The 27,616-nt window shown below is 28.1% G+C and overlaps 1 protein-coding gene across 1 annotated transcript in view; it reads left to right on the top strand.

The window, feature by feature from the left end:
• Cht7 (chitinase 7) overlaps nucleotides 1–27,616 on the top strand; it is a 33,802-nt gene that overhangs the window by 2,964 nt on the left and 3,222 nt on the right. Inside the window, exons 3-5 of the mRNA XM_065504444.1 lie at nucleotides 25,407–25,488; nucleotides 26,042–26,544; nucleotides 26,603–27,565. Of these exons, the coding sequence (XP_065360516.1) occupies nucleotides 25,407–25,488; nucleotides 26,042–26,544; nucleotides 26,603–27,565 (1,548 nt within the window). The remainder of the gene's footprint in view (nucleotides 1–25,406; nucleotides 25,489–26,041; nucleotides 26,545–26,602; nucleotides 27,566–27,616) is intronic.

Raw genomic sequence — 27,616 nt, 5'->3', positions numbered from 1 at the left:
AGAGATTTTTTAAATTTAAAATTTTTAAGAAAATTGTAAAAAAATGTTACTAATTTTGATGAAAACATATTTACTGACTGGCCCACGAACATATTTGTATGAAATCTATTCGAAAGAATTTTAAAAACTGAGTGTTTTTCATAAACATTTTTTCGATTCGTTTTTCTTTCGACATCGTGGGCCAGGCTGTTAAATTATTTTATTCATCATTGTATTGTTTCTGTATAGTTTGGATTAGTCTAAAAACATCAGTTCACTTCTGTATACTCTTGCGATTTGAATTCGCCAAGAATATTGCGATACAGAACACCTCTCTTAAGAGTTGAAGCTGCAATCGCAAATGTTATGCGAGTGTCAGAAAATACACGTTAATTAATTCGTAGCTTTGCCAGGATTCCTTTGAATTTGAAAAATATTAAAAATATTTTCCTAAAATGTTTATTATTGGATAGGTCTTTCATATTCATTTAATTTGGTTGCAAAATATCCACAACAAACTAGCAGAACCAAATTTGTTTCATTATTAAAGTCATCAATAATGATATTGTCTTAATACTGAACTTACAACTGAAGACAACTTACAACACATTTTTTATTTTTCATGAAATAAAGATCAAATCACTAAAATGTAAAAAGGTCATAACATCACAACAATGTCTTAACGAATCACAGTGGGACTCCATAATAAAAAAATGGTAATAAAAAATTTGCTTTCTAATCTATTTAAACTAATATTTCTGTTTCCATACATGATCAGTTTGAATTTGAATTGATGTATCAAATTGAGCATAATTTACTAAAAACTTAATTCAGAAATAAAATTATTAACAATTCATTTCATAAAACTATTTCCAATAAATTATTTCTTTAGTTGCATTCAAATACTATTATTTGATGGAATTAATTCATTATAAAATGCATTTAATCTTTGAATGATTCCAATATTTGTTAATTCAATGCAAATTGAATGAAAATATTTTTATTCATTTTAATTATGAAGCCTATTTGTAATAGATTTGAATTGAAGAACAATTTAATGATTTAATAAGGAATTAATTATAAAAATTATGAATTCTTAAAGGAATGAATAAAGGGTTCAATACCTATGAAGTACTAAAGAATTAATTAATTCGTAATGAATACTTTAATGGAATGATTTGGTTTTGAAAATTCTTTTCGAAAAAAAAACATTCAGAATTGATATAAAATTACGAGTGATTTGAAGTCAAATTTCTTAAATAACTTTCAAAGTGTTTAACATTTGAGAATAATAGTATTCACCACAAAAAGAGTAGTTAATTCTCAAACCTTATTATAATAAGATGTACAGCAAACAAATTCTTCAGCTTCATTCAAGGACTTTTATTTGAATAGAATTGATTCATTGTTGAATTAATTCATAAAGTAATTACTTCATAATATTATTTATTCAATCTTTGAATGATTAAATTTTTGTTAATTCAAATCTAAACCAAACTGAATGAAAACAATTTTACAAAATGAATTGAATGAAAAATTGCATAAAACCTATTTGTAATAGATTTGAATTGCAGAAATATTGAATCATTATATATACTGTTTTATTATGAAGTAAATTTTATTATTCAGACTCAATTTAAAAAATGCATTCTTTTGAATTCAAATAATTAGGACTCAGCCAAGGTATTTGGCCATAAAAATCAGAGATTAACAATAATCATTTTGCCAAATGAGACTTCTAACTCACTGTGATTTAATGCAGTTTTTTTTGTGCCACACTGTAAAACTTGCAAATTTTGTTCAAAAAAACTTAAAACTTTAAATTTGGCCCTCGTAATATTTATGCAATAATTTAAACAGTCGATTCTAATAAAACTTTGTTGCTTTTAAACATTTTCTTAAAAAAACAAAATAACAAAAAACACGTTTATGGTTTTCTACTCCAACTGAAGTAATAATAATAAAAAAATAAACTTCAGTTTTTAAGAACGTTTGGTTAAAATGGTTACTAAATAGTTCGTGATCATTTTGAGTACGATAAAAAGTCAATTTCGTTTATTATTGCACACCAGTATTTTTGTTTTTAGGTTTCATTTAAATTTAAACAATGCCATGATATTATTGTTGTATTAGTATTATTATGTATATACAAAGTATATACTCATTATGTACACAGAAATAAATAAATACATACATAAATTTATATTGTATGTTTGTACTACATGGCATAGAACCAATATTATTGTGCATTGTACAGCTAAACAAAAAAAATGTAGAAAAACTTACAATAAATAACAACGAAAAAACTGTTTTTGCAAAAGTGTGTCATACGACAAAATGAAAAAAATTTAAAAAAAAAACATTAAACAAAAATCGAAAAAGCTCAGAATAACGTTTTATGGAATTGTATGGTCACACGTAGATACATACATATAAATATGTACAATAAACCTTCATACAAAAATATTTAATTTAGTTATGTACTATTGTCTAGGAGAACATACATAATAATGGCGGTATGTACCTACATAAGTACATAATGCTCTTTAGCTGCAAGACTGTTATAACTGAAAATTTCAAAATTTTGCACTTAGTTCTTCTTCTCCCCTTTACACATAATTAAGTCTGTTACTTTTGCAGTTAGATTTGACATAAATGTTATAACAACAAAGTAGGCTAATACGGTGTTAAATGTGAACCTTTTTACTATATCTTCTATAAATAACTTATTTGTATTAAAGCTTAGAATTAATTCAATTTAAGCTTAATTCACGAAAATCTTAACTAAGAATTAAAATGTTTAACATTTCATTCCATTAAACCATTCCCAAAAAAACAATTCTTTAGCATCATTCAAAGGCTATTGTTTCAATAGAATTAATTCATAATAATATTCATTCATTCTTTGAATAATAAATTTTGGTTAATTCAAATTTAATAAAAAATATTTTCTAAAGTTTGGTTTTAAATTGAAGAAACATTTTCTATATCCCTTGCATATACTTTAAGTGAAAATTTTAAATGGATTTTTGTTTTTTTTTTAATAATCATTTAAAATACTCGCTTGGGATATAGAAACAGAGGTTTAATCATTCAATGAATTTTTTGAAAATATTTTGTAATTAAATTAAAGAAAAATGTAAGGTTTCTACATATATGGAATTTATTTTTTGCAGTATTAATTATCTAAGGAATGAATTTATTTCAGTAGTAAGAAAGTAAGATACTTTTGATTGCAAATAAAAGCAGTTCAGCAGTTTAAAATTGTGATAACTCCTTATTTATTAAAATTTAAACAACAATTTCGTTCAACAAATTTCTTTTAATGTTTACACTTGGTAATACACGCAGAGAAAAAATATAATTGGGCATGGTTACTGTAACCATGTATATAGTGTTACAAGTTTTTTAACTATATTATAGTCACAGTAACCATTTACATGATTGTGGTAACCATAATATGGTTAACTTACGATTCACATGATTGTCTCAACCATATATATGGTTACAGTAAACATATATATGTTTGTGGCAACCATATTTATGATGAATAATTTTATCATAATATGTTGTTCTCAGATTATGATAAGCCTTAAGCAGAGAGCACCATAATATGATAAGTCCTTCATCATATAAATGGTTGTCACAAATATATACTTGTTTACTGTAACAATATATATGGTTGAGACAATCATGTGAATCGTAAGTTAACCATATTATGGTTACCACAATCATATAAATGGTTACTGTGACTATAATATAGTTAAAAAACTTGTAACAATATTGAAATGGTTACAGTAACCATGCCCAACTATATTTTTTCTCTGCGTGTACAATTGGTAATACTGCAACCTCTATTTATACACAGCGCCATCTTCCGTCCAGTAGCTTCATGAAAGTTCTATTTCTACAATGATCAGTTCAAAGCTTTTATTCAATGTTATATGTTCCACAGCTATCCACAATTATGTTAACTGTTTTAATCGGCCCATAAACAACATTGCCCACAATTAGAAGTTTCCAGAAATAGTATGGTTGGCAAACATGATTTTACTTTAAACCAGCCGTTAAAACCGTTATATTTTAATTCAAATACAATTTTGCAATAATATGAATAAATTCGTAATTAATGCTTTAATGAAATGGTAATTTTACATGTGGTGTTGAAAAACTATACATAATTTATTGTTACTTAAAGGATGACAAACAAATTTAAAAACTAGAAATGTTTCTCTTATTAGTTTATGTCAAAAACTAACTTAAAATATTAACATTTTTAATTTCTATCAAAAATTGCATTATTAATGATCGATTTTATAAAAATACTTACACTTTTATCACAAACTTCCTTTCTGAATTCGTCCAAAGATTCGAAAGAATTAATTTCTAATTCAGTTTTCAAAATCAAAATTTATCTCTCAACCATTGCATTAAAGAATTTATTACGAATTAATTCGTAGGCTTAATTCTTAAGCCTACATATTATAGTAAATTCATTACTATAATATGTCATTCCTTTGAGAATTCTACAATATCTTTATAGAATGAATTCTTTATTAAATCATTCAATTCAAATCCATTACAAAATAGCTTAAACAATTTATATGAATGATTAAATTTTTCTGCAATTCAATTCTATTACACAGAATTTTGAAATTTTTTTATTTTTAATTCAAAACAATATATTTTCATTCAATTTGAATTAACAAAAATTGAACCATTCAATGATTAAATGCATTTTATTGTGAATTATTTCCATTATGAATTTCTTCAAAAATTGAATCGTTTATTTCAAAAACCAGTCAAGCAACAAATTGTTGATTTTGAGTAAATCAAAAAAACTTCCTAGCTAATCTAAAAATTACTTTTACAAAATTGATATGAAAGTTATCCATATTTAAAAAATAATATAAAGTTTGTACTTGAATGGTTTCTGAAACAAACAACCATTAGCATTGTAAATTTCATACGAAATATTCTAATTTTGTTAACAACTTCAAAAGTAAAACAAGTAAGAAAGTATGGTCAGTCAAGCCCGACCATATAATACCTTACACTAAGTAAAAGAGCAAAAACATTTTTCTTTTAAAATTTCAATAATTTATATTTTTGAGTGATTTTCGGAAGTGGGCCTTATATGGGGGCTATGACCAATTATGGACCGATCACAATGAAATTAGGTCGTGTGATTTATGTCTCTATGAAAGTTTACTATGTTGAATTTTCTGAGTATACCAACATTTTTAAGCGATTTCTGCACGTTAAAGTGATTTTCGGAAGCGGGTCTATATGAGAGCTATGACTAATTGTGGACCGATCGTAACAAAATTTGGTGACATGAATTTTCTATATATAAAACTTATTTGGAGCGCAATTTGTGGAGATACATTTATGACCGATAAAGTCCAATTTCGAAAGGACATTTGTATGGGGGCTAAGTGAAATAATGGACCGATTTCAGCCAGTTTCACTAGGCTTGGTCCCTGAGCGAAAAAATAACATGTACCAAATTTGATCGAATTATTGCGACCTGTACTCTGCGCACAAGGTTTACATGGACAGCCAGCCGACCAGACGGACGGACATCATTTAATTGACTCAGAAAGTGAGTCGATCGGTATATTTTAAGGTGGGTGTTAGACCAATATTTTTGGGCGTTACAAACATCTGCACAAACGCATAATACCCTCCCCACTATGGTGGTGTAGGGTATAATGACAAATGAACTTTTTCTGAAATACAATTAGAAATTTCTGAAATACAATTGGAAAATTCTGAAATACAATTAGAAAATTCTGAAATTCAATTGGAAATTTCTGAAATTTAATTGGAATTTTCTGAAATATAATTAGAAATTCAATTGGAAATTTCTGAAATACAATTAGAAACTTCTGAAATATAATTGAAAATGAACAAAGTATGTCGTAGTCATTACAAAGTAAAGTAATCAATAATGTCATGACGTTACCTAGTTTTCACACATATGTATATATTTTGGGAGTAAGTTCGACACATTCTTATTTGTTTGCTATAGTTTTATTGTTAAAAATTCACAAACAACATATTAGAAACCTAATAAAACTCTAACATAAAATATCAAATGTTAATTTTGCAAACACGCGATGTGTGTTTATATTAAAAGAATAATAAATTAATTAATCGAAATATTTTTTTTTTTTATTTTTCTTTGAATAACATATAACGGTCTTGTCGCAAATAAGTGATATGAACGAAAGAAGTACATTCATATACAATATTTTCAGAAACAATGAACAAGTAATTGAAATGTATAATTAAATAAGTATATGGGAGTATTTTAGCAAAAACTTAAATCATAATAAATTTCCCTTTCGGTTAAATAAATCTGAAAGAGTTGTTGTGTTGGTATATAATTTTTATTTTTTATTTTTTTTTTGTTTGTTAATTAAAAAATTTGTATGCGGAATAAAACAAAATAAATAAATAATAATAAAAAAAAAATTGCCAAACAAGTAAAAGTTGCTGCTAAAAACCTGAAATCGTCATTGTTATAGATAAAAGAAAAAAAACTACTGCCTGCAACTCCTTATATACTTTCATAAACATTAATTTATATTTATATATATAAATATAAAATTACATGTATATGTATATAAATAATAACACATACTCTCTTACATATGGACTAATACAAATGCATAAATGTTTTAAAAGAAAAAAAACAATAAGAAAACTGGTAGACACCTGACGAAAATAAATTTTATTATAAAAATAAATGATAATAGAAGCCACATTTTGGTGGCTTAAACTCTATTTATTATGCAGATATTAGCATAGATTTTATGCGACTGACACGTCTGGTCTGGTACGTACCCCCATGTACCAGACCACATAACCGAACTGTAGTAGTTTTCAATATTGATGCAATTATGCTATTGCACTTAGAAAATTGGTTTTGTATAAAAAAAATCGTATTTTATGAAATAAATGAAAATTAAAATAACATTAACAAAAACTAAAAGCAAATAGTGAATAAAGTATAGTATAGTATAAAATAAATAGTTTATAAAACGAGTTCCACAAGCTTTTTTTAGTTCACAAAAAGCAGCAGTTTTTCTTTTTCAAACAAACAAACGCTTTTATAAAACAAAAAGATACATTTGTATGCAAATATTTATGTATGTAAGTTGTTATAGATATCTGCTACTAAATATTGTATATTTATCTTTAAAATACACGTTTTTTATTAAGACTTTTGTTTTCTATTTTGTTTTTAAAGAAAGGTCGCTCGCTAACTAATAAAAAAACAAATTTCATATTCCAATTTCAAAGCATATTAACACAAAAATCACTGATTATTTGACATGTTTATTATGAGTTTTTTTTTTTAATTTTGTAAAAACTGGCAGCATTTTAAATATTAACAGCCTCATTCATAATAAAATGTTAAGATTATTAAACATTTTAACACAAAATATAGCCTTAATTACCTTCATTGGCATTTCAAAAATATTCCAAACAAATTAAGAAGCATGATTTGCATTTTTTTAAAGTTATTAAAAAACAACTGATTAATAAATTAATTGACTATTAGTTGATAAAAGATTTCAAATAAACCAAGACATTGTTGATTGATTAAAAAAAGCAATTGTCATCGATTTCAAATAGGAAACTGCAGTATTTCCCATCATTATCTGATCGATTGGTATTAAATTTGTCCCGCTTTTTTACATTTGTAAAAGAAAAGCTAGAAATTTGTATAGTTTCAAATCAAATCTTAATTCAGTTCAATTCAAATTTGATATTTTATCCGTTCCATTAAAGCTTATGAATGCATTAAAGCTTACGAATTAATTCATAGGCTTAATTCCTTAGTAATTCAAACGTATTGAATTCATTCTTTATTGTAGTGTATTTCACTCAAATACACTACAATTTAGAATAATAAAATATATTGAGTTATCATTTAATTTTTCTTCAATTCAATGAATATTAAAATGTATTTCGTTCCAATAGAAATCTTTAGAATTTCGATCGTTATCTCATCGATTGTTACCAAATTTGGACCCGCTTTTCCACGTATGTGAAAGAGAAGATAGACATTTTTATAGTTTCAATTCAAAGGTTCGATGGAGTTAATTTTTAATTAAATTTTCAAAATCAAATAAATTATCTCATTAAACATTCCATTAAATAATTCATTACGTGTTAATTCATAGTCTTATTTCCTTAATTCTTCAAACGTATTGTGTTCGCACCTTTTAGAATTAATTTTATATAGAATTAACTCCTTATTTAATCATTCAAGTTTTCTTTAATTCAAATCCATTACAAAATAGCTTAATAAAATATATTGAATCATTTAAAATTTCTTCAATTCAATGAATGTGAAACGGTATCAAATTTTTCCTGCATTTTTACATCTGCGAAAGAAATATTACCCATTTTTATAGTTTCAAATCAAAGGTTCAAAATAAATAATTCTTAATTAAATTTTCAAAATCAAATTTGATATTTTAACCATACTATTAAAGCATTTATAACGTATTTAGTCGTAGGCTTAATTCCATATTGAATTCATTCTTAATAGAATTAAATCCTAATTGAATTATTCAATGTGTCTTTGCTTCAAATACATTAAAATTTATCCTAATAAAATATATTTTTCTTCAGTAAATAATTAAAAACAAAAACAAATTTAGTGAAACAAAAATAATATTTTTTTTTAATTCAAAGATTTAATCATTGCAAGGTTGAATTAATTCAACAATGAATGAATTCTATTCAAATTTAGCACTTTAATAAAACTAAATAATAAGTTTATTGGAAAAGGCTTTATTGAATGAATTGCTGACATTTTTTTAATTCTGAATTAAGGTTTTACAGAATTAAACTCAAGTTGTTTAAATTTATTGGAATAAATTCTTTAACTCTTATCCATTACAATATAGCTTAATAAAATATATTGAATCATTCAATTCACATCTGTTACAATTTGAAATTTATATTAGATATGAATTAACAAAAAATTTAATCATTCAAACATAAAATTAATATTATTATGAATTAATTCAACAATGAATGAATTATATTCCAATAAAAACCTTGAATAGTGGTTTTATGAAATAAATTGCTGTCATTATTTCATTCTAAATTAATAATTGAATTAATTAATTCGGAGCTCTGGTATTAGATTTGAATTAACAAAAATTTAATCATTCAAGTGATTACTATTATGTATGCATTCAACAATGATTGAATATCTTTGAATATAGATAAAATATGTTTTTGGGAATGATTTTATGGAATGAATTGTGGTCACTTTTTATTTTTTACAATTTTTGTCGGTACGTCTGTGTGTATGTTAGTTGAAATCAACATTCCGAAGACCGCAGATATCTGACGGACCCAAATCTTCTATCAGTATATGTATATGTTAATCAGCAAATTCGAGCCATAAATGCCGGAGAAAATAACACGATTACCTCGATTTTTATAACCACCATCAGAAAAGATGGTGACTGACTGAAATATTCCACAAATACACTCTGATAGAGTAATATTGAAAACAGAAATTGTCCACAAATACTCTCTGCAGATAAGGTTTTTTTGGTATTGAAAATGGGCAATATCGGTCCATGATTCCACCTAGCCACTATACAAGTGTCCCCCCTGTAGTCATAAATATGATAATTATGCGGCAATCCTGATAAAATTTTGATATTTTTTTTTTAGTTTGTCCCTAGTTCCCATACATAGTCCCCCTTAGAAAATGACTTGAACATTCAGAATTGTCTTATAATAATTCTTAATATCGGGATGAAATTTGACATAAATCTTTCTACCAAATTTTATGAGGATCGTTCCGTAATTGACCCTACCCTCCATATAACCCCTATGTTGGTTCGTTATAGATAAAGGATAGCCATGTCCGTCTGTATGTTGAAATCGTCTTTCCGTAGCACCCAAATAACTGACATACATGATTCATACATCAATATATCGGGAATTCTCCCTGCACGGTTGCTATTTAAAATCGAGACAATCGGCCTTTTTATATATGATATAAAAACCAGGACAACCTGGATTTTTTACCTATTTTTTTATCTATATCTGGATTACTAAGTCATTAATATAGACAATATGGATATCTAATGATAGATATATCAAAGACCTTTGCAATGGCGTCAAAGGTCAAAATAAGTCGGACATTTTAACCAAAAACAAATTTTTCCACTAAAATTAAATTTTTTTTTTTTTAAAAAAAGTTTTTTTCCATAAAATTATTTTCGGTAATAAATGAAAAAAAAAATTTTGTTTACCTAAAAATATTTTAAATTTTTATTTTAAAGTATAAGCTTATTTTAGTCTCTAACAGGAATACATAGGTCCCTAGACCGATACATTAGTATGATGACAACTAACCTGCCTAGCCAACCTTTTTGCAAATATGTACATGATTTTCCTATTGGACTAGTAGTTTAAATATTACTCGTACATACATATGTATTACAATTTTATCCATAAGAATCAATAGATTAATTTTTAAGAATCTATGAACTTTTAATTGAAATATTTAGCAAGAATAACAACTGTTTGACATTTTTCAAACAAAATAATGAGTCATTTTTAAAAACGAAACAAAATGAATGTATCTAGCTATCTGCACAGTTTAAGACAATAATAATAATACTTAAAGTCATATTCTAATCATAAGTATTGATTTAAATAATAGTTCTTTGGTTAAATGATCATTTGCATTTATTTAACATTAGTTAGTTGTTAAAGTTGTTTTAATTGAATGCAATTAAAAGTTAAAGCTCTTCAGTTGTAATAAGTATAAAGCAACAGCAGCTGAAACAAACACACAAAACTCAAGGACATTGCACAATTTTCAATACTGTTTTCAGTTTTTGTATTCTGTCGGCTTAAAAGAGTATCTTTATACATCAATAATGAATGTTTTTATTTAGTTAGTCAGTTAGTTAGCTAGATACCAGTTATTTAGTTCTACGATATTCTTGGCTAAAACAAACATTTGTTTTTTGTACATATGTTCAGAATACAAAATACCAGTACCAGTTTTTTTGTTTTTGTTTCTGTTTTTTTTTGATTGGCAATAAAAATCGACAGTCAATTAAATGCTTAAATTATTATACCTACATGTATTTGTTTATATATAGATAGATAGATTGTACATATGTAATACTTGTTCTCCTTATTCAAATAAACAAATACCTACCAAATACAATTTATTTTTATAATAACGGTGAATATGGTAAATGTTTTGAAAATTAAAAAAAATAAAACAGAACTGAACTGAATTAAATTATCAAGTGTTTGGGTTATTTGAGGCTAAATTAAATGTGTTTGGTCTAGTCCACATTTACATTTATGCAGATATCCATCCGTGTAGCAACATTCATAGGAAGTTATAAATCATATTGTTTTGTACACAGAATTGTTGCACAGTTCACAAAAGATTTCCATTATAAACCCTCATATTAATCCATTTTGTTCCATTCTATTTATTAACACAATTATTCACACTATTTATACAATACACTGGAGTTAATTGAACGCTTACTTTTTGGTGTTAAAGCGATAAATCTTCAGCCATACCTGAGACTACTTATTTACCAGCATATTAGTATTCACAAGAGTTCTCAGGAAATAGGTTTTAATTAAAATACCATAATAAGAGAACAGTAAATACCAATTTGAAATAATTCTTCTACGTCTACTCAATTTTTTGTTTTAAAATATTTAGCTGTGCTGTATTTTGTATTGTATATCAGACTATTTCAGTTGAAAATATCATTGACCATAACAACTTTCAGGGTCACCACAACAAGTTATTGTATTCATGAATAATAAACTTGAGTTGTTTTATCTGAAAAATATGTTATTTTTTTTAATTTATTTATTAGTATACGTAATCATTCATACACATACAATAACTTCACTGAAGTAAAATACAGTTGAAGTTCGGTTTAACAAATACCACCTACGACGAAAATCGGATGCAATCAGAAAGTGTGAGAATGGCCTCATTTGTATGAAACTTAAATAAGTTTTTTATGTACCCATCTATAATACAAATTTAGGGCCTGATTCAGAAACACGACAGACATAGATCGGAAACTCTCCTGTCAAAGACCTAACTCAGTTGTCAGAAACCTAAGTTGTGAGAATGTATTAGTAAAGAAAACTATGCTAAAATAAAAACAATACTCGGTTGTGTGATTATGTTGAGTAATTTTTTTGTTCGAGTTTTTTTTTAGATTCCGCTCAATGTTTCTCTATTGCTTTAGTTTTCAAAGAATTTGTGAATGTTTTTCATAGAAAAATTTGAAAGTAGTTTCTCCTAAAAAAGTATATTGATCATAAATATGGAAAATTAAATAAACCTGAAAAATGGTCGTGTTTCAGAATCAGGCCCTTTTTCAGTTTAATTTATTTGGTGTATGTCTTAAAAATGCTGGAATTTTTAAAATTTTTAGTTTTTATTTTGAAACATTTGTACAATACAAAATTATTCAAAGTATTGGCCATTGTTATATGACATTTTCCCATCTTTCTGGCAACATATGGATTCCGCGCCAAAAGTTCTGCTCATCTTTTGAGGCCAAGAACGAATCAAGCCAATTTCGGGTACTCTGTTCTGAAGTGAAGCGTATCCCAGAGAGAGCGTACTGTATTGGTCGATACAAATAGTAGTCGGACGGATCAAGGTCTGGAATATAAGGCGGGTGAGGCAACCACTTCTTTCTATATAGTTTTTAACAGGTAATGCAGCATCTGGCCTAGCATTGTCATAATGTCTGGCCGCATATTCTTGGGGTTTTTCGGGAAATGCTCGCTTCAAACGAATCAGTTGCATTCGGTACAAGTTCCCTGTGATTTCAGCAGCTCATAATATTTAGATAGGACTCTTTTGGTTCCACCAAATACAGACCATTACCTTAGCGCCCTGGATATTTGGCTTAGGTGTCGATTCGGCTGGTTGGCCGGGCTCTACATTCGATCTCTTACGCTTCAGGTTATCGTAATGAATCCACTGTTCATCTCAAGTAATGATTCGATGCAAAACTGATTTTCTTTTTTAGCGTTCAAGTAAGATTTCAAACTTAGAAAATCGTATTTCTCTCTGGGGGTCTCTCTGCTTCTATTCGTATGGTACCCAATTTACACGCTTTTCGACGAATCCAGCTGCTTACAAACGTTTTGAAATTGCTGATTGAATAGCTTCCAATGATTTTGCAAGCTCTTGTTGATTTTGACAATTATCTTCATGGTGTAATGCATCCATTTCATGCTCTTCAAACTTTTTTGGATGGCCTATTCGATCTTTGCCTTCCGTGTCCAAATCACCAATTCTAAACCGCACAAACCATCTTTCGTACGTTGAAACCGATGAAACACATTCACCATACGCTTTGATGAGCAATCGGTGTACTTCAGCGGCATTTTTTTTTTCAAATTAAAGAAGTAAAGCAAAACTTCCCGCATATGCTTTGTTGGCACAAAATTCGAAATTTTCGAAGCAAAAAAACTTTGTTCAATAACTAAGTGGGAATAAATTACAGATATGTACCCTTTAAAATGACATATAAGTTTTTAAAAACAAAAACCGCGTTCAAAAGATACGCCATCTAATGTGAAGCCCGCATCCAATAATTTTCAACAAAATACAATTTTAAAGACAATTTTTAGATTAATTCTGAGGCTGTCATCCTTTGATCCTTTGATCATCTATTTGATATTTTTTAAAAATTTTAAATCTAAAGAAGAAGATTTTTATAATTATTTTAAACATGAAATTGTATTTGACATTTTTTGAGTTTTGAAGCTTTTTAAGGAATTATAAGTTAATTAACAATTTAAATATGGTTTCAGTGTTAACAATTTTTCAGTTTAACACAAAATTTAATCATTCATTATACCTAGTTTCTACTGTACATTAAAAAAAACACATACATATGTATTATTAACTTATACATCCAGACATCTGTTGAAAATATAAATGTCAATTGTGTTCTAAAATAAAAACTTGAAAGAAATCTAATTAAAAAGAATTAATTTTGCTCTGGTTATTTAAAAGGAAGGGATTGGTAATTATAGAATTATATACGTAATAAAGAATTCTATAGATCCGGTATTTAGTCTTTTATTTGATACAATTTTAAGCTTTTCCTATATAGTCAAATCAAGTCAAATTGAAACACGTTTTGATCCCTTTCACCGTAATTGCGGTAATTGTTTTTATGAATGTGTTGCTATGAGTTGGTGGATAAACTCTGTCTTTTTCTGATAAACAAACATCAGCAGAGATCATTAAAATAATGGGTGGGTGCTATTTTTATTGGCCAAATTTGTTGCGATAAAAAGTAACAAAATAATTCAATTGTCTTTAATTGGATTTAAATGGGGTTTGATTAAATAATATTAAAGAGCTTATTTATAATGGAATTTTTGTTTTATAAAAGATTTATAAAACTAAATTTTCTTAAAAAATGTTGATAAAATAAAAATTGCAATACAAAATGATTGCAAAAAAACAATCAAAATTCGTTAAAAGTCAAATACGTTAAACACGACAAATTAAAGAATGCAAATTGATATTTTAATCTAAAGTATCCTAACAATTCGAAAATGTTAAGCAACTTTACAACTTACTATAGTATTATACTTCAATGCAGTTAATGAAATTACATATTTTGGAAGAAACATATTCAAAGATGTCAATTAACTGTTAAACATGGCGAATTAACTGTATTTTAATCTGTGTTGCTTTAAAATTTATAACTGTTATTTACGTTACAGTGTCCGCTATAAGTATTTTTATAAATAGTACATTCATATCTACTAAATATGCCTGTATTTAAATGTCTCTGTTGTTTTATTTAATAGGAAAATATAAAAACAAGTGACGGTGTTTTTTTATATAAACAATACGTTTAAGACCAGATGACCTTGTTGATATCCACCACACTTGTCTTAAACGTATGTATTTAGATTTAAACAATAAATAAACCTGAGATAGTATATGTTTATATACCCGTTCTTGTGGTACAATTTTTTACCTAGAACGAACAAAATATAAATGACGCTGTGGAAGAAAAAAAAAACTAAATAAATTACTAAGATGTAGTACATGTTTAGCTAAAATGCAAAATGCCTTAACTAACTTTTTAATAAATAACTTTAGGTATAAAATGGCAAACTTGTAATTTAAAAAAGATCCCAGTGTACAAGTTTATACGTTACGTATTTTATATTTTTTTTTCAAAAACAAATTAACACACTGTAATTATTTCAATATTATACTGCTGGTTTTTCAAAACATGTCATTTTTAAATGTCAATTAATTACTAAAAATTAGACCAAAATAACATAGTTGCAAAATACCTAACGGCAGTCCCCGCCAGTTATAAAACACAAATAAATTAACTAATTTTATTTTAAACATAAACAAATTTGAAGTTTTTGCTGATATTTAATATTAAAGCTTAATTTATATTTAATGCAAGAAGATACCTGCTTATTTATTTACCTAACATTTAATTATCTTTCCAGTAAAATTTCACTTAAGTTTCTTAAGTAACAATGTATTTTGCAACCAATATTAAATAAAATTATCTGCAGTGAAAGTGATTTTTGACAGATAGTCACTAAGTAGTAAATAAATACATATACATTGTCTAAAAAAAGTTGTCAGTGTTCCCAATAAAAAGGTTGCCTTACCCAGTTAAAATTCACATAGCAAATAAGTAGTAAACACAGGAGTTCAATTGATGATGAAAGTGATTCGATTTAGGTGAATCATGCATGATATTAAACTGTTGCGTTTTTGTGAATCATGGATCATGGAAATAACCAAATTTTATTTAAAAAAAAGTAGTAAAACAAACAATAATTTGGTTAGAATATTTAGAAATCATTTGTTGCTTTTAAATTAAATATTATTTCATAAAAATAATGTCATATGTTCGTCATAGCACTATTTTTTAAAAAAATTAGTTTTCAAAATAACTAATGCATTCAATAACACTGTGTGTAATTTTTTGAGTCATGGAAATATAACCATATACGGCATCACTACGTGATAAAAGACCCCCAAAGATTTGGGGCCTCGGTGTCAAAAAAGTGATCATATTCTCTAGCTCATATCTTGCAAACAATTCGGAATTTTGATTTACTCTTTGAGGCAAAGTTGTAGCCCTTGTCATAAAGAACAAAAATTGTGAACATATAAAATCGAAAAAACTCCATCTTCAAGATCAAAATCGCAACAAACTTTAAAAAATTCGAAATAATTTTTTTAAGCTGCCTAAAAGTATGCTTTAGTTTATAAAAATTTAATAGTTTATGGCCCAAAACACTTAATTTCTTTAGTTTTATCTTACTAACTTATATTGACCTACCTAAAAGGTGTTAAGAATCATTCCTAGGAGGTTCATATGTTCTAGAAAGTTGTTTATTGAGATCTTAGGTACATTTATGGTAGGTACTTATGGACCTGAGTAGGGGAAAAATGGTAAAAAAAAAATAGATTTTTTTTTAAGTTTTTTGCGATTTAGATCTTGAATATGAAGTTTTTTGATTTTATATGTTCATAACTTCTCTAAATATGAATATCCTTAGAAGTTTTAATGTTAAGCATCTTAATAACGCCTTAAAAAACTTAAAATTTTAATTTGTATTAAGTCGACCTACTAGAAAAATATTAGTTGGGATGACAAAACTTCGGTTATTTAAATAAATAATAATAATAAATCTGCGGGAAATTTGTTTAAGAACACTAGTCCCATGAAAATAAAAACATTATTATTAATAATTATCAGGCCTGTCACGCATTTTGTTCGGAATGGTTTCAATTCCGTAGTTTATATTCCGATCGATTTCGTTTTAGGTTCTTCAGATTCCGTGTAATTTATTAATTCCAAAAATATTTAATAATTCTGTATTTCTGATATTAATTTGACTGTGTTTTTTATATTAAAACAAAAGTGAAGTTTTTGGTGCAGAATTTGATTAAACATTTTAGAAAAACAAATAATTTCAATGAATTTGTTTTTGGAATTAATTCCACTTTCGATCGGAATGGAATTTCGTGACAGGCCTGTATAATTCAATATTTTTACCAGTATTGTAATATCCAAAACACAAAGATTTTAAAAATCAATTAATAACAAGAAATTCTCAATACTATACAAATTCTAAATTTAAAATTTTTGTTCGCAATTTCAATTGGATTTTTTTCAATTTCAACATCATATTCTGAATTTAATTTTAAATTTTCTCAATTTTAACTTCATATTCACAATTTAAGTAGAAATTTGTAATCATAGAGATATACGCATAGCACGGAAACTATATTAGTGTTGTTTTTGTTTTGACATAGTTTTTCTACTAATACATTCTCACCACTTAGGTTTTTGACAACTGAGTTAGGCCTTTGACTGCAGACTTTCCGCTCCATGTATATTTCTCTATGTTTGTAATATTTCTCAATTTCTCTAAATTTTCTCAATATCATGTTGTATAATGTTCTCAATTTCAATTAAAAATATGTTGAATACGGTTGTGGTAAAATATCACAAACTTTCCAATGAAAATTTCAGCCTAAGCTTGCCATTGCTGCTAATACAAATAGTTGCCCTCGTATCATAAAAAAAAACTGGTAGCATCGACAGCTTTTTTTTTTGAACCGTCCGACAAAAATTTAATGGGAAAACTTCAAAACCACAAAATAATTGCAAACGTCACAGACCACAATTCAATGAGAGTAATTTCTCACCGTACTTAAATACTTGAATATGAATTTTCATATTAATCTTTATATTTATGCGCATATATACATATTTGTATGAACATACAGATTGCCAAGAAACTGTTTTGACATTTAAACTATTTGTATGTGTTTTTACTTTCATTGCAAAATTGTAGTTAGTAATATGATTTATATTAGCACACAATAATTCATTTGTGCTAATTTTGATGTTGATAGTGACAGTTTTGAAAGATTTATGAGCATTAAAATGCTTTCGAGATGTGTTATAATATTAAAGCGTCTTATTTGCTGAATTTCAACTAATGTTGATAAATCTTCTAGAGATTTATGATCATATTTTTAAGTTAATATTTAGAGCCGATTCTCACAATATTTGTTAATGTGATTTTCATGAAAATTATAGTTAAGTTTTGCAAAATTTTATTTCAGCACCAAAATTTACATAATATATGAACATAAATGCGTGTTTAAAGTAGACCTCTTTTCAATTGTTGAACGATCCAGTTACAATTAAACTACTAACCCCCAGTAACACGAAGTCTGGTTATGTATTAACAAATAGTTAAACTGACAGTTTTCATACAAAAATATTTTTAACCGACAGTATAACTATTAGTTAGGCCATAACCAAGCTTTGTGTTAATGGGGGTAAGACCCGTTTCACATTAGGCAATTTACTTGCGTAAGTCTATTGTGTTTTTAGATGTCAGGTCGGGTTAACTAGAAGACAATTTTGCATGTTGTTGCGCTGACTTGCGCAACTAAATTGCCTAATGTGAAACGGGTCTTAGTATGTAGTTTAATTGTGACTAAGTAATTCCTATTTAATCAGGATTTTAGATCATGCTGATCTTATTTATATCGTATGAAATAGTTGGCTTCGTTGACATTCGTGTTGTTTACAGTTAAATGACTGATAAAGTTTGGCCCCCTGGGGGCTATGAGTGCCGACCACTGATTTATATAAATTAAACCCACAAAAGGATGTGAAAAGAGTGTCTTGACAGACTGTAAGTATGTACATGCACTCGCATAGATACGAGTTAATGTGTGCATTTGGAATTGTATTACAAAAACCAATCATGCAGGAGGAATGCAGTTAGCCAATTTTAACATTTATTGTTAGATTTTGCAGCTACAAAAGCGAAATGTACAAATGTTATTGTATTGTCTATATGCTGAACATTTAGTACTCTGTGCAGTGTATGAATAAAGTATAAACTAGTAAAACAAAAGTTGGAAAACACCTTTTCTGCAACTCTTTGAAATACATACGTACAGATAATAATTTTTGCTTTTATTATTTCGCGAACAAAAAAGCTCGTATTTAAGTGAAACGAATGAGTACAATATGGTGTACTTACTCACTATACAGCTGCTGGCTGATACAAACATAAACTTCAGCTAATATTGACAAATTTTGAATTTGAAAGCAACATGACCAGTTGCTTTTGAATACGAGTAACTACATGTATGTATATATAAAGACATAGTGATCAAAATTTACGTAAGATTTTTACATACATATTCGTACATGAGATTTTTTATTTGTTCATATTAAAATGTGTTCGATTGTTTAATCTAATATGTATTTGGAATGTAAAGTTGACTGCCCCAAGCTTTTATGGAAAGGCCGTAATTCCGTAGCTACCCTGCGAATTGTTCCATTTATGCAAACAATTTGAATATGGCGTTTTGCTATAATTGGAATTGAACCGATTTTGCAAAATAAGAACTCTTAATGCAAAACAATTTGGCTAAGATTGGAAATTAATGGATTTCTGAATAAAAAAAATAGTTTGTTAAAAATGTTATCAAAATCGCTAAGGCTAAAGTTTTAGGCTCAACTTTATGTTTTGAGATATGGCTCCATGCTAAGACATTTTACACAAGCATTGTAAAGATTAACATTATCTATTGTCTAATGGTGGCAATATTAAAAAATTTAGATATTTCTTTTCAAGTTTTCTACTAAAAGTTTCAGTATTATTTCTGCCCAGAATAAACAAATTAGTTGTGAGTTATTGCCAATCGAATGATTCGATAACATCTATCGTTTAAAAAGTTTTAAATTGGTTGGGGCAGTAGAATACAGTTTTGAGATATGGTTCCATTGGAAGACATTTGACATAAGCATTGCTTGACATAAACTGTTGTCTTATGTTGTAAATAGGGTTGTATTAGGGAAAATTTTACCTGGAATTCCCGGAAATTTCGGTAATTTCTTTATAAGATTTCTTTTAATCGAATGATTCGATAACATTTATAAATTTTGTTCAATAATAGCAAAAGAAATTCAGTTGTAAAATTTTGTTGGGTGACTTCAAAAATGCGGTATTTAGAATAGATGACGTATATTTTAACGCAATTTATGTTTTTAATAACTTATTGTCATTTTCGAGGGTACATATCTGTCAATTATTCTCACTTAATTATTTTTGCTTCGAAGAACACCGATTGCTCACCAAAGTTTATGTTGAATGTGTTTCAATGTGCGAGAGATGGTTTGTACGGTTCAGCCAAAAATGTTTGCAGACCAAGAATTTCTCCATGACGTCGTTGAAAAACTTAACAAGATCATGCAAAATCAAGGGGGGCTACTCAAACAGCAATTTCAAAAGGTTTGCAAGCGGCAGGATACATCCAAAAATAGGGAAATTGGGCCTGATTTTGCATGTGCTAAATGATGTTTGAACGATATAAAAGAAAATCATGTTTGTAGATCCATTGCGATAATCCGAAGTGTAAGAGATCGTACGTGAAGCCTGGCCGATTAGCAGAATCGACACGAAAGCCAAATATCTATGGCGCTAGGATAATTCTCTGAATTTGGTAGGAGCAAAAGGGTTCTAACTATTATGAGCTGCTGAAATCTGGCCAGACTATCACAGGGAACCTGTAACGAACACAACTGATTCGTTTGAAGCGAGCATTGGCCGAAAAACGGCCAGACATGAAACTGTAATATTCCATCATTACAAAACTCCGCCACATGTTGCTATATCCTTTAAAAACTATTTAGAATGAAGTGGTTGTGAAGTTTTGTCTCACCTACTTTATAATCCAGACCGTGCACCGTCCTACTAATATTTGTTTCGATCGATGCAGAATGCGCTCAATGGGATGCATTCACTTTGGAACAGAGTATCCGATATTGGCTTAATTCATTCTTGACCCAAAAGTTGAGCAGTTCTTTTGGCTCGTAATCCATATGTTGCCAGAAAGATGGGAAAAAACAATGGCCAATACTTTGAATAAATTTATATCGTACAAATCTTTTATAATAAAAGCTAACATTTGTAAAAATCCCGCATTTTTAGGACATACACCCAATAAAGCAGGAAAATTTAGTTTTCTAGTGGTCGACTTAATACAGATTGAAATTTTTAAAACTTCGAAGGATATTTATATTTCGAGAAAATAATTTGTCTGATTGAAAAAAAATATATTTTTCGAAAAGAATTTTACCTAGGGCCAGATTCAGAAGCACTACCAAAAAACAATTTTTAAATTTTTGTATGAAAAACACTCAAATATTTTTTGAAAACTGTTTTTCGGGTGTTTCTGAATCAGGCCATTAGTAGCAACTCTTAAATCTTTAAGTGAAAGTATAAGTATTTTTTGGGTTAAATTTGTATTAAAGTATTCTCGGAAATAAACGGGACTATTTTAATATTTGCCGAAAATCTAAAAAGTTTAGGAATAATTTAAGTCAGACCAAAATTTCCGCTACCGTAATAAGCCAAAAACCAGTTACGTTATATCTAAAGCACAGTTACCTTTTAAACATTTATAATCAATAGGTAACCTTGATAATTTTAAGAATAACATCCAATACGTTCAATGACTTATTTTTACCTATGAATATTTAAAAAAATAGGAAGATCAAAATTTCTGGACGCAAATACATGGAAAAATAGAAATTCTCTATTTTTAAGATTATTTTAAAAACGAATAAAGTAATTTTCAAAGACATATTTATATTATCTGATTTGATTTTTCTTAAAACCTAAATAGGAACCCTCGTAAAAGTCGTTAATTATTTAGACTAAAGTCTATATAAGTACCTGGTGCACAACATTGACAGCATAAATCTTAATCTGACATAAAAACTCATACTTACATACAAACATTTAAATAAAATTTTGTAGAAAAAAAATCATAGGACCTTGATGTTTAGAAAAAAAGACATGCATAATTATTTGACTACTGAACGGCAGGCAGCAGCAGATCATAAAAGCTTTTATAATTGTGGGGTTTTATTTTCAAACATGATTGTAAAACAATGGCAGTTTGTTGGTAGCCATACGATAAAACTACGATCATAAACTCATACAAACCTGTATCCGGTTTTTACAAAAGCGAAAATGTAAAAAAGAAAACTGAAATTACAAACAAACATAAATATGTAGTTACTCGTATTTGAAAATAATCGTTTTACAAGAAGGTTGAATAGTCGTTCATTTGATGTTTTTTTATGTCGGCTGATAAAAAGAAACGAAAAAAAAACTAAATACGAATTGAATTACTAATTTCATTGAATTAAATATAAGTTTAATTGATTTTTATTGAAAAGGGAGCTATTAAAATGTTACTAGAAGATGTAGTTTCAATATCAATGTTTGTATGTTTTATATTTGCAAAGGTCAATAATTTGTATTAAAAATTATCTATGGAATCATTATCGTATTTAAATTATTTTAAGAAAACATATATTTCTAACTTATTAAATTTTAAACATAGTTTAGGCTTAATCAAAGATAAAATTTATTGAATTTGTATGAAAAAATTATATTTAAACATTGATTAAGCCTTAACTATGTTTAAAATGTTGATATCAACAAAAGTATTTAATGGCCATTAGTACCATTCTATTATTGTTTACGCAACTTTAGTTTTAAACATCATTGGGTGCAACTTTTTATAAACGTATTTTTACATGTTAATATTTTATATTTTTTTAGTCCAAACTTTATGAATATAAACTACGCATAATATAATAATGGATGTGAACTAGGTCAATGTCATGGAAATAAACAAAATATAATTAAAATTAAACACAACTCAAAATTTATTTTGAACAATTTGTTATTAAATGCATATCGCTCATTTGTGACAAGACCGCAGCGTGCCGTGCCGTCTAACTCAAGAGGTTGTGTTATTCAAATCGCGTGTCTGAAAAAATAACAGTCATAAATTTGAGTATATTTTTAATAACTTTTTATTTATTTTCTACCAATAAAATATAAAGAAAAACATACAATCCAAACTAAGTCCGAGAATAACGAAAATTATAAATGGAGCTGCCTAAGGTGTAGCATATACCTTAGGTCCATATTGTATATGTTTCAAACTTGGTCGTATTGCAAAGTTCTACCTAATCAAATGTTAAAATGTTGATACCGTTATAATGTTTAATATTTGTTTGTCACTCCTAGGGATATTAATCGGGCATAACCGGGAATATTTTTTTTATAATTCTTCATAATTTTAAATTTTTATACTAGCAACAGATAGTCAGAAGAATTACGATTTATATAACCAACTAAAATTTAAACTGAATAAATAATCATCAAAAATTTAACCTGAATCATTTGATTGACAATAAATTCGGTTATCTCCAACAAAATCATTTTTTCTATGTAACAAAAAAGAAGGACAAGGTTTATTTTAACCAGGAATTAACTTTTCTAAATACAAATTGAAATTTTTAGTTCTTTAAGGAATTATTAAGATGCTTAACTTCTAAAGATATTATTTTTTAGAGAAAATAATAACAATGACAGTTGTTTATATTAATTTTGATTTGTAAAAGTTCTCCACAGATTATTACAGATATGCAAAAGATGACAGTTCTCAAAAAAGTAATATAGAACCGTATGGTTATTTTGACGTTCTACAAAAAATACTAATTTCAATAGACACAAAGTGTGACATATATTGACCCTCTTTCCAAACCATAACCATTTTGACATTTTCTTTTGTTTGTTTTCTATTGAAATATTACTGGAACCAGCTGATTCTATGAGTTCTCTTTCGAAACGAATTGCAAGTTTTTTTCAGAACTTTTCCATCAATTATTAATATTTTCAAAGAATATAAACTCTGAATATCTATACCACTAACTAGACAGCTAAGAATTCAGATTTTTTGGATTGGAAAAGTCAATGATCTATATAATCCTGTGTGTGATTCTCATCCATATCATACAACTCTAGAGACTTTTAAAAAAAAACTTTTGAAGTCTGTTGGAATATAACTCTCATGAGTGGGACGCAGCTTCGAAGTCTATTTTGGAGTTATTCGACCGGCGAAGCTGCTCATTGGTGAAAGAAGGGTATCAAGCTCTATTGACTCACTGGAACATTGTCACAATATGGGTTGTGTTTAACTGTTCTACCGATACTACAATGGTATGTGCTCTGCTGAATTTAGGAAACTTGTTCAATTTGTTGCCGACTGGACAGTGGATCACACAACACATTACAGGGGAAATTCTTTATTTAGCCGTATTTTTCGTTTGAGGAATAAGCTTCCTCCTAAAGTCTTTCCTGTCATTTTATATTCCCTCCCATAACCTATTTTCCTAGTTCCAAGAAAAAAAAAACGAAACTGCCTTGTACTCAAAGGTTCGGAAGAATGACTTCTTAATTAAATTTTGAAAATCAAATTTAATTTAATATTTTATCCAGACCATTAAAAATGTATTACGAATTAATTCATAGGTTAAGTTCCTAGTACTTCAAACGTTTTGTATTAATTCATTTAAGAATTCATTATTTAAAAAAATATTTCCTTATTGAATCATTAAATTTGTCTTAAATTAAAATCTATTATAAAAAGGCTTTAGAAAATAGTTTTAAATTCGTTTTGTAATTGATTAATAACAAAACAAAAATAAATTGAATGAAGAAAAAATAGTTTCATTCAGTTTGGATCAGATTAACAAAAATGTAATCATTCAATGGTTGAATAAATATAATTATGAATTAATTGAACAATAAATCAATTCTATTATAATAAAAGCCTTTGAATAAAGCTAAAGAATTTGTATTATTGGTTTTATGAATTGAAATTATGATAGTTTTAATTGTGAACTAAGATTTTCGAGAATTAATCTCAAATAGAATTAAATAATTCTTATCTTGTAAGAGTTTCGGCAAATTTGGATTACAATTCGAACACTGTCTGTAGTATTAAGGTAGGGTCACACATGACAAATATTTGACGAAAAAGACATAACCACTAAATAAAATATATTTGAATACTTTTATTTATTTAAAAAATTTAGTTTTATTTTATTTGATGCTGTTACAAGTTATAATAATTTATATAATAATAATAATAAAAGCTTTTCTAGTGAAAAATGGTTATTTAACTAAGGAACTTCTTTTAAATATCAATTTATTTTAAATCCAAACATAAACAACAAGACAATTATAAAAATATTAAATATGTTGGTCTCGTTTATATTAACCTCGTGGTAGTTTGTCAAGAGCAATTATTACAAAATAATAATGCTTGTCATTGATTTGACCAATTTAGTGCTGAAATTATTAATTATAAAGATTTATTATTTATTATGTATGAATATAAACACACAGTTACACAAATTTAATAACGGTCTTTTATTATTTTTTTTTAATTTCAGTTACCTCCGCGAATATTTAAATTCGTATTCCTGATATGTTTAATAATTGTTTTGATATCGCAGACGACAGACAGTGCTCAAAGTAAGTATCTAAATATGATGATACCACGCTATGGTGGATTATTCAAATAATAATTGAAAAATACACATAAATAGTTATGTACAATGTACTTGATTAAATACAGTGGGATTAACCCCCAACGCTTAGACCCTGAATTTAAGAAATGGTTTAAAAAATATTTTTTTATGTTTCTGGCAAACATTTCAACATTAAACTGTAGTTTGTTCACATTTTATTACAACGATAAAATCTGCATTCTAATAAGATATAAAAAACAAAAATCAGATTTTACAAATGCTCCGATCAATGCTCCGAATTTTACAAAATTGTTTATTTTTGAGCATCCGTAAATTAATTTGTTTCTATTTCTGAGAATGTTAATCCCAGACATATTTTTAAAAATTGAAGAATTAAAACTGTTATTTGAATTCAGTGAAACCTAGTAGGAAAACTACATATTTTATTATGAAAAACTATTTTAAAACGTCTTACATAACCTCTTATAGCTGAGATGAAAATCAACTTTTTAAACTATCATCTTATATATTATATTCCTATATTTATTCTGATGCAGCAAAAACTAGAAGAAGACTAAGAAGACCTACAAGTGCTCCAGAAGAATCATCTTCATCCGTTTCTGTATCTAGCTCACGTAGCACTCGTGTTTCAACTAAAAAAGCTACAGAAAGCTCGGCGGAAAAACAAACTGATCAGGAATCATCGCCCTCGACAGCTGTTACACGTTCTCGAGTTCGCAATAAATCTAAATTACGCATTGGTGATTCCAGTGGTCTTTTAGCTAGCGGCTCCAGTCTAAAAGGTAAGAAGACCAAAGCGGACGATGGAGGAAAGAAAATTGTTTGCTACTATACAAATTGGTCTCAATACAGACCAAAGATTGGTAAATTCAGTCCAGAAGATATTCCTGGTGATTTGTGCACACACATCATCTTTGCCTTTGGCTGGTTGAAAAAAGGTAAATTGAGTTCTTATGAATCGAATGATGAAACAAAAGATACAGTACCTGGCTTGTATGACCGCATGATGACATTGAAGAAGTCTAATCCAAAATTGAAGGTAAGTTTTATATTTGATTTATTTGTGGGCTGTTAGTACTTACTATTGTTATCAACAGATTCTCTTGGCTTTGGGCGGCTGGTCCTTTGGCACCCAAAAGTTCAAGGAAATGGCAGCCACTCGTTATACTCGCCAAACTTTCATTTACTCGGCTATTCCCTTCTTGCGCAAACGTAACTTTGATGGCTTTGATTTGGATTGGGAATATCCTAAAGGTTCGGATGACAAGAAAAACTTTGTGCTGTTACTTAAGGAACTGCGCGAAGCATTCGAGGCTGAAGCTCAAGAATTGAAGAAACAACGTTTACTGCTATCGGCAGCTGTACCTGTAGGTCCTGACAATATCCGTGCTGGATATGATGTACCCGCTGTAGCTAGTTACTTGGATTTCATTAATCTGATGGCTTATGATTTCCATGGCAAATGGGAACGTGAAACAGGTCACAACGCTCCACTCTATGCCCCTTCCACTGACTCAGAGTGGCGCAAGCAGTTGTCTGTAGATAACGCCGCAAATTTGTGGGTAAAGATGGGAGCTCCCAAGGAGAAATTAATTATTGGTATGCCAACATATGGCCGTTCATTTACCTTAGCCAATACGAAAAAACATGGACCAAATGCTCCTGCAACAGGTGGTGGAAAAGAGGGTATTTACACTAAAGAAAGTGGTTTCTTGGCCTACTACGAGATCTGTGAAATGCTATTGAACGGTGCCGTTTACGTGTGGGATGATGAGATGAAAGTGCCTTATCTAGTTGATGGAGACCAGTGGGTTGGTTTCGACGATGAACGTGCCATTCGTAACAAAATGAGTTGGATTAAGACAAACGGCTATGGAGGTGCCATGGTTTGGACTGTGGATATGGACGATTTCAAGGGAGAGGTCTGTGGAGGTAATGTTAAATATCCCCTTATTGGCGCTATGCGTGAAGAATTGTTAGGCATATCTAGAGGCAAGGAAGCAAAGGATGTCAACTGGTCTGAAGTAGCTGCAACATTTGATGACATAGAAGAGGAAGAGGTGTGTGTTCAAATTATAATTAATTATATTGTTTAAAGATAAAAAATAACA

This window comes from Calliphora vicina, chromosome 3 (genome assembly GCF_958450345.1).
Source record: "Calliphora vicina chromosome 3, idCalVici1.1, whole genome shotgun sequence".
NCBI classification, from domain to species: Eukaryota; Metazoa; Arthropoda; class Insecta; order Diptera; family Calliphoridae; genus Calliphora; species Calliphora vicina.
Note: the sequence above shows the minus strand (reverse complement) of the source record. Positions and strands in the feature narration are given on the sequence as shown.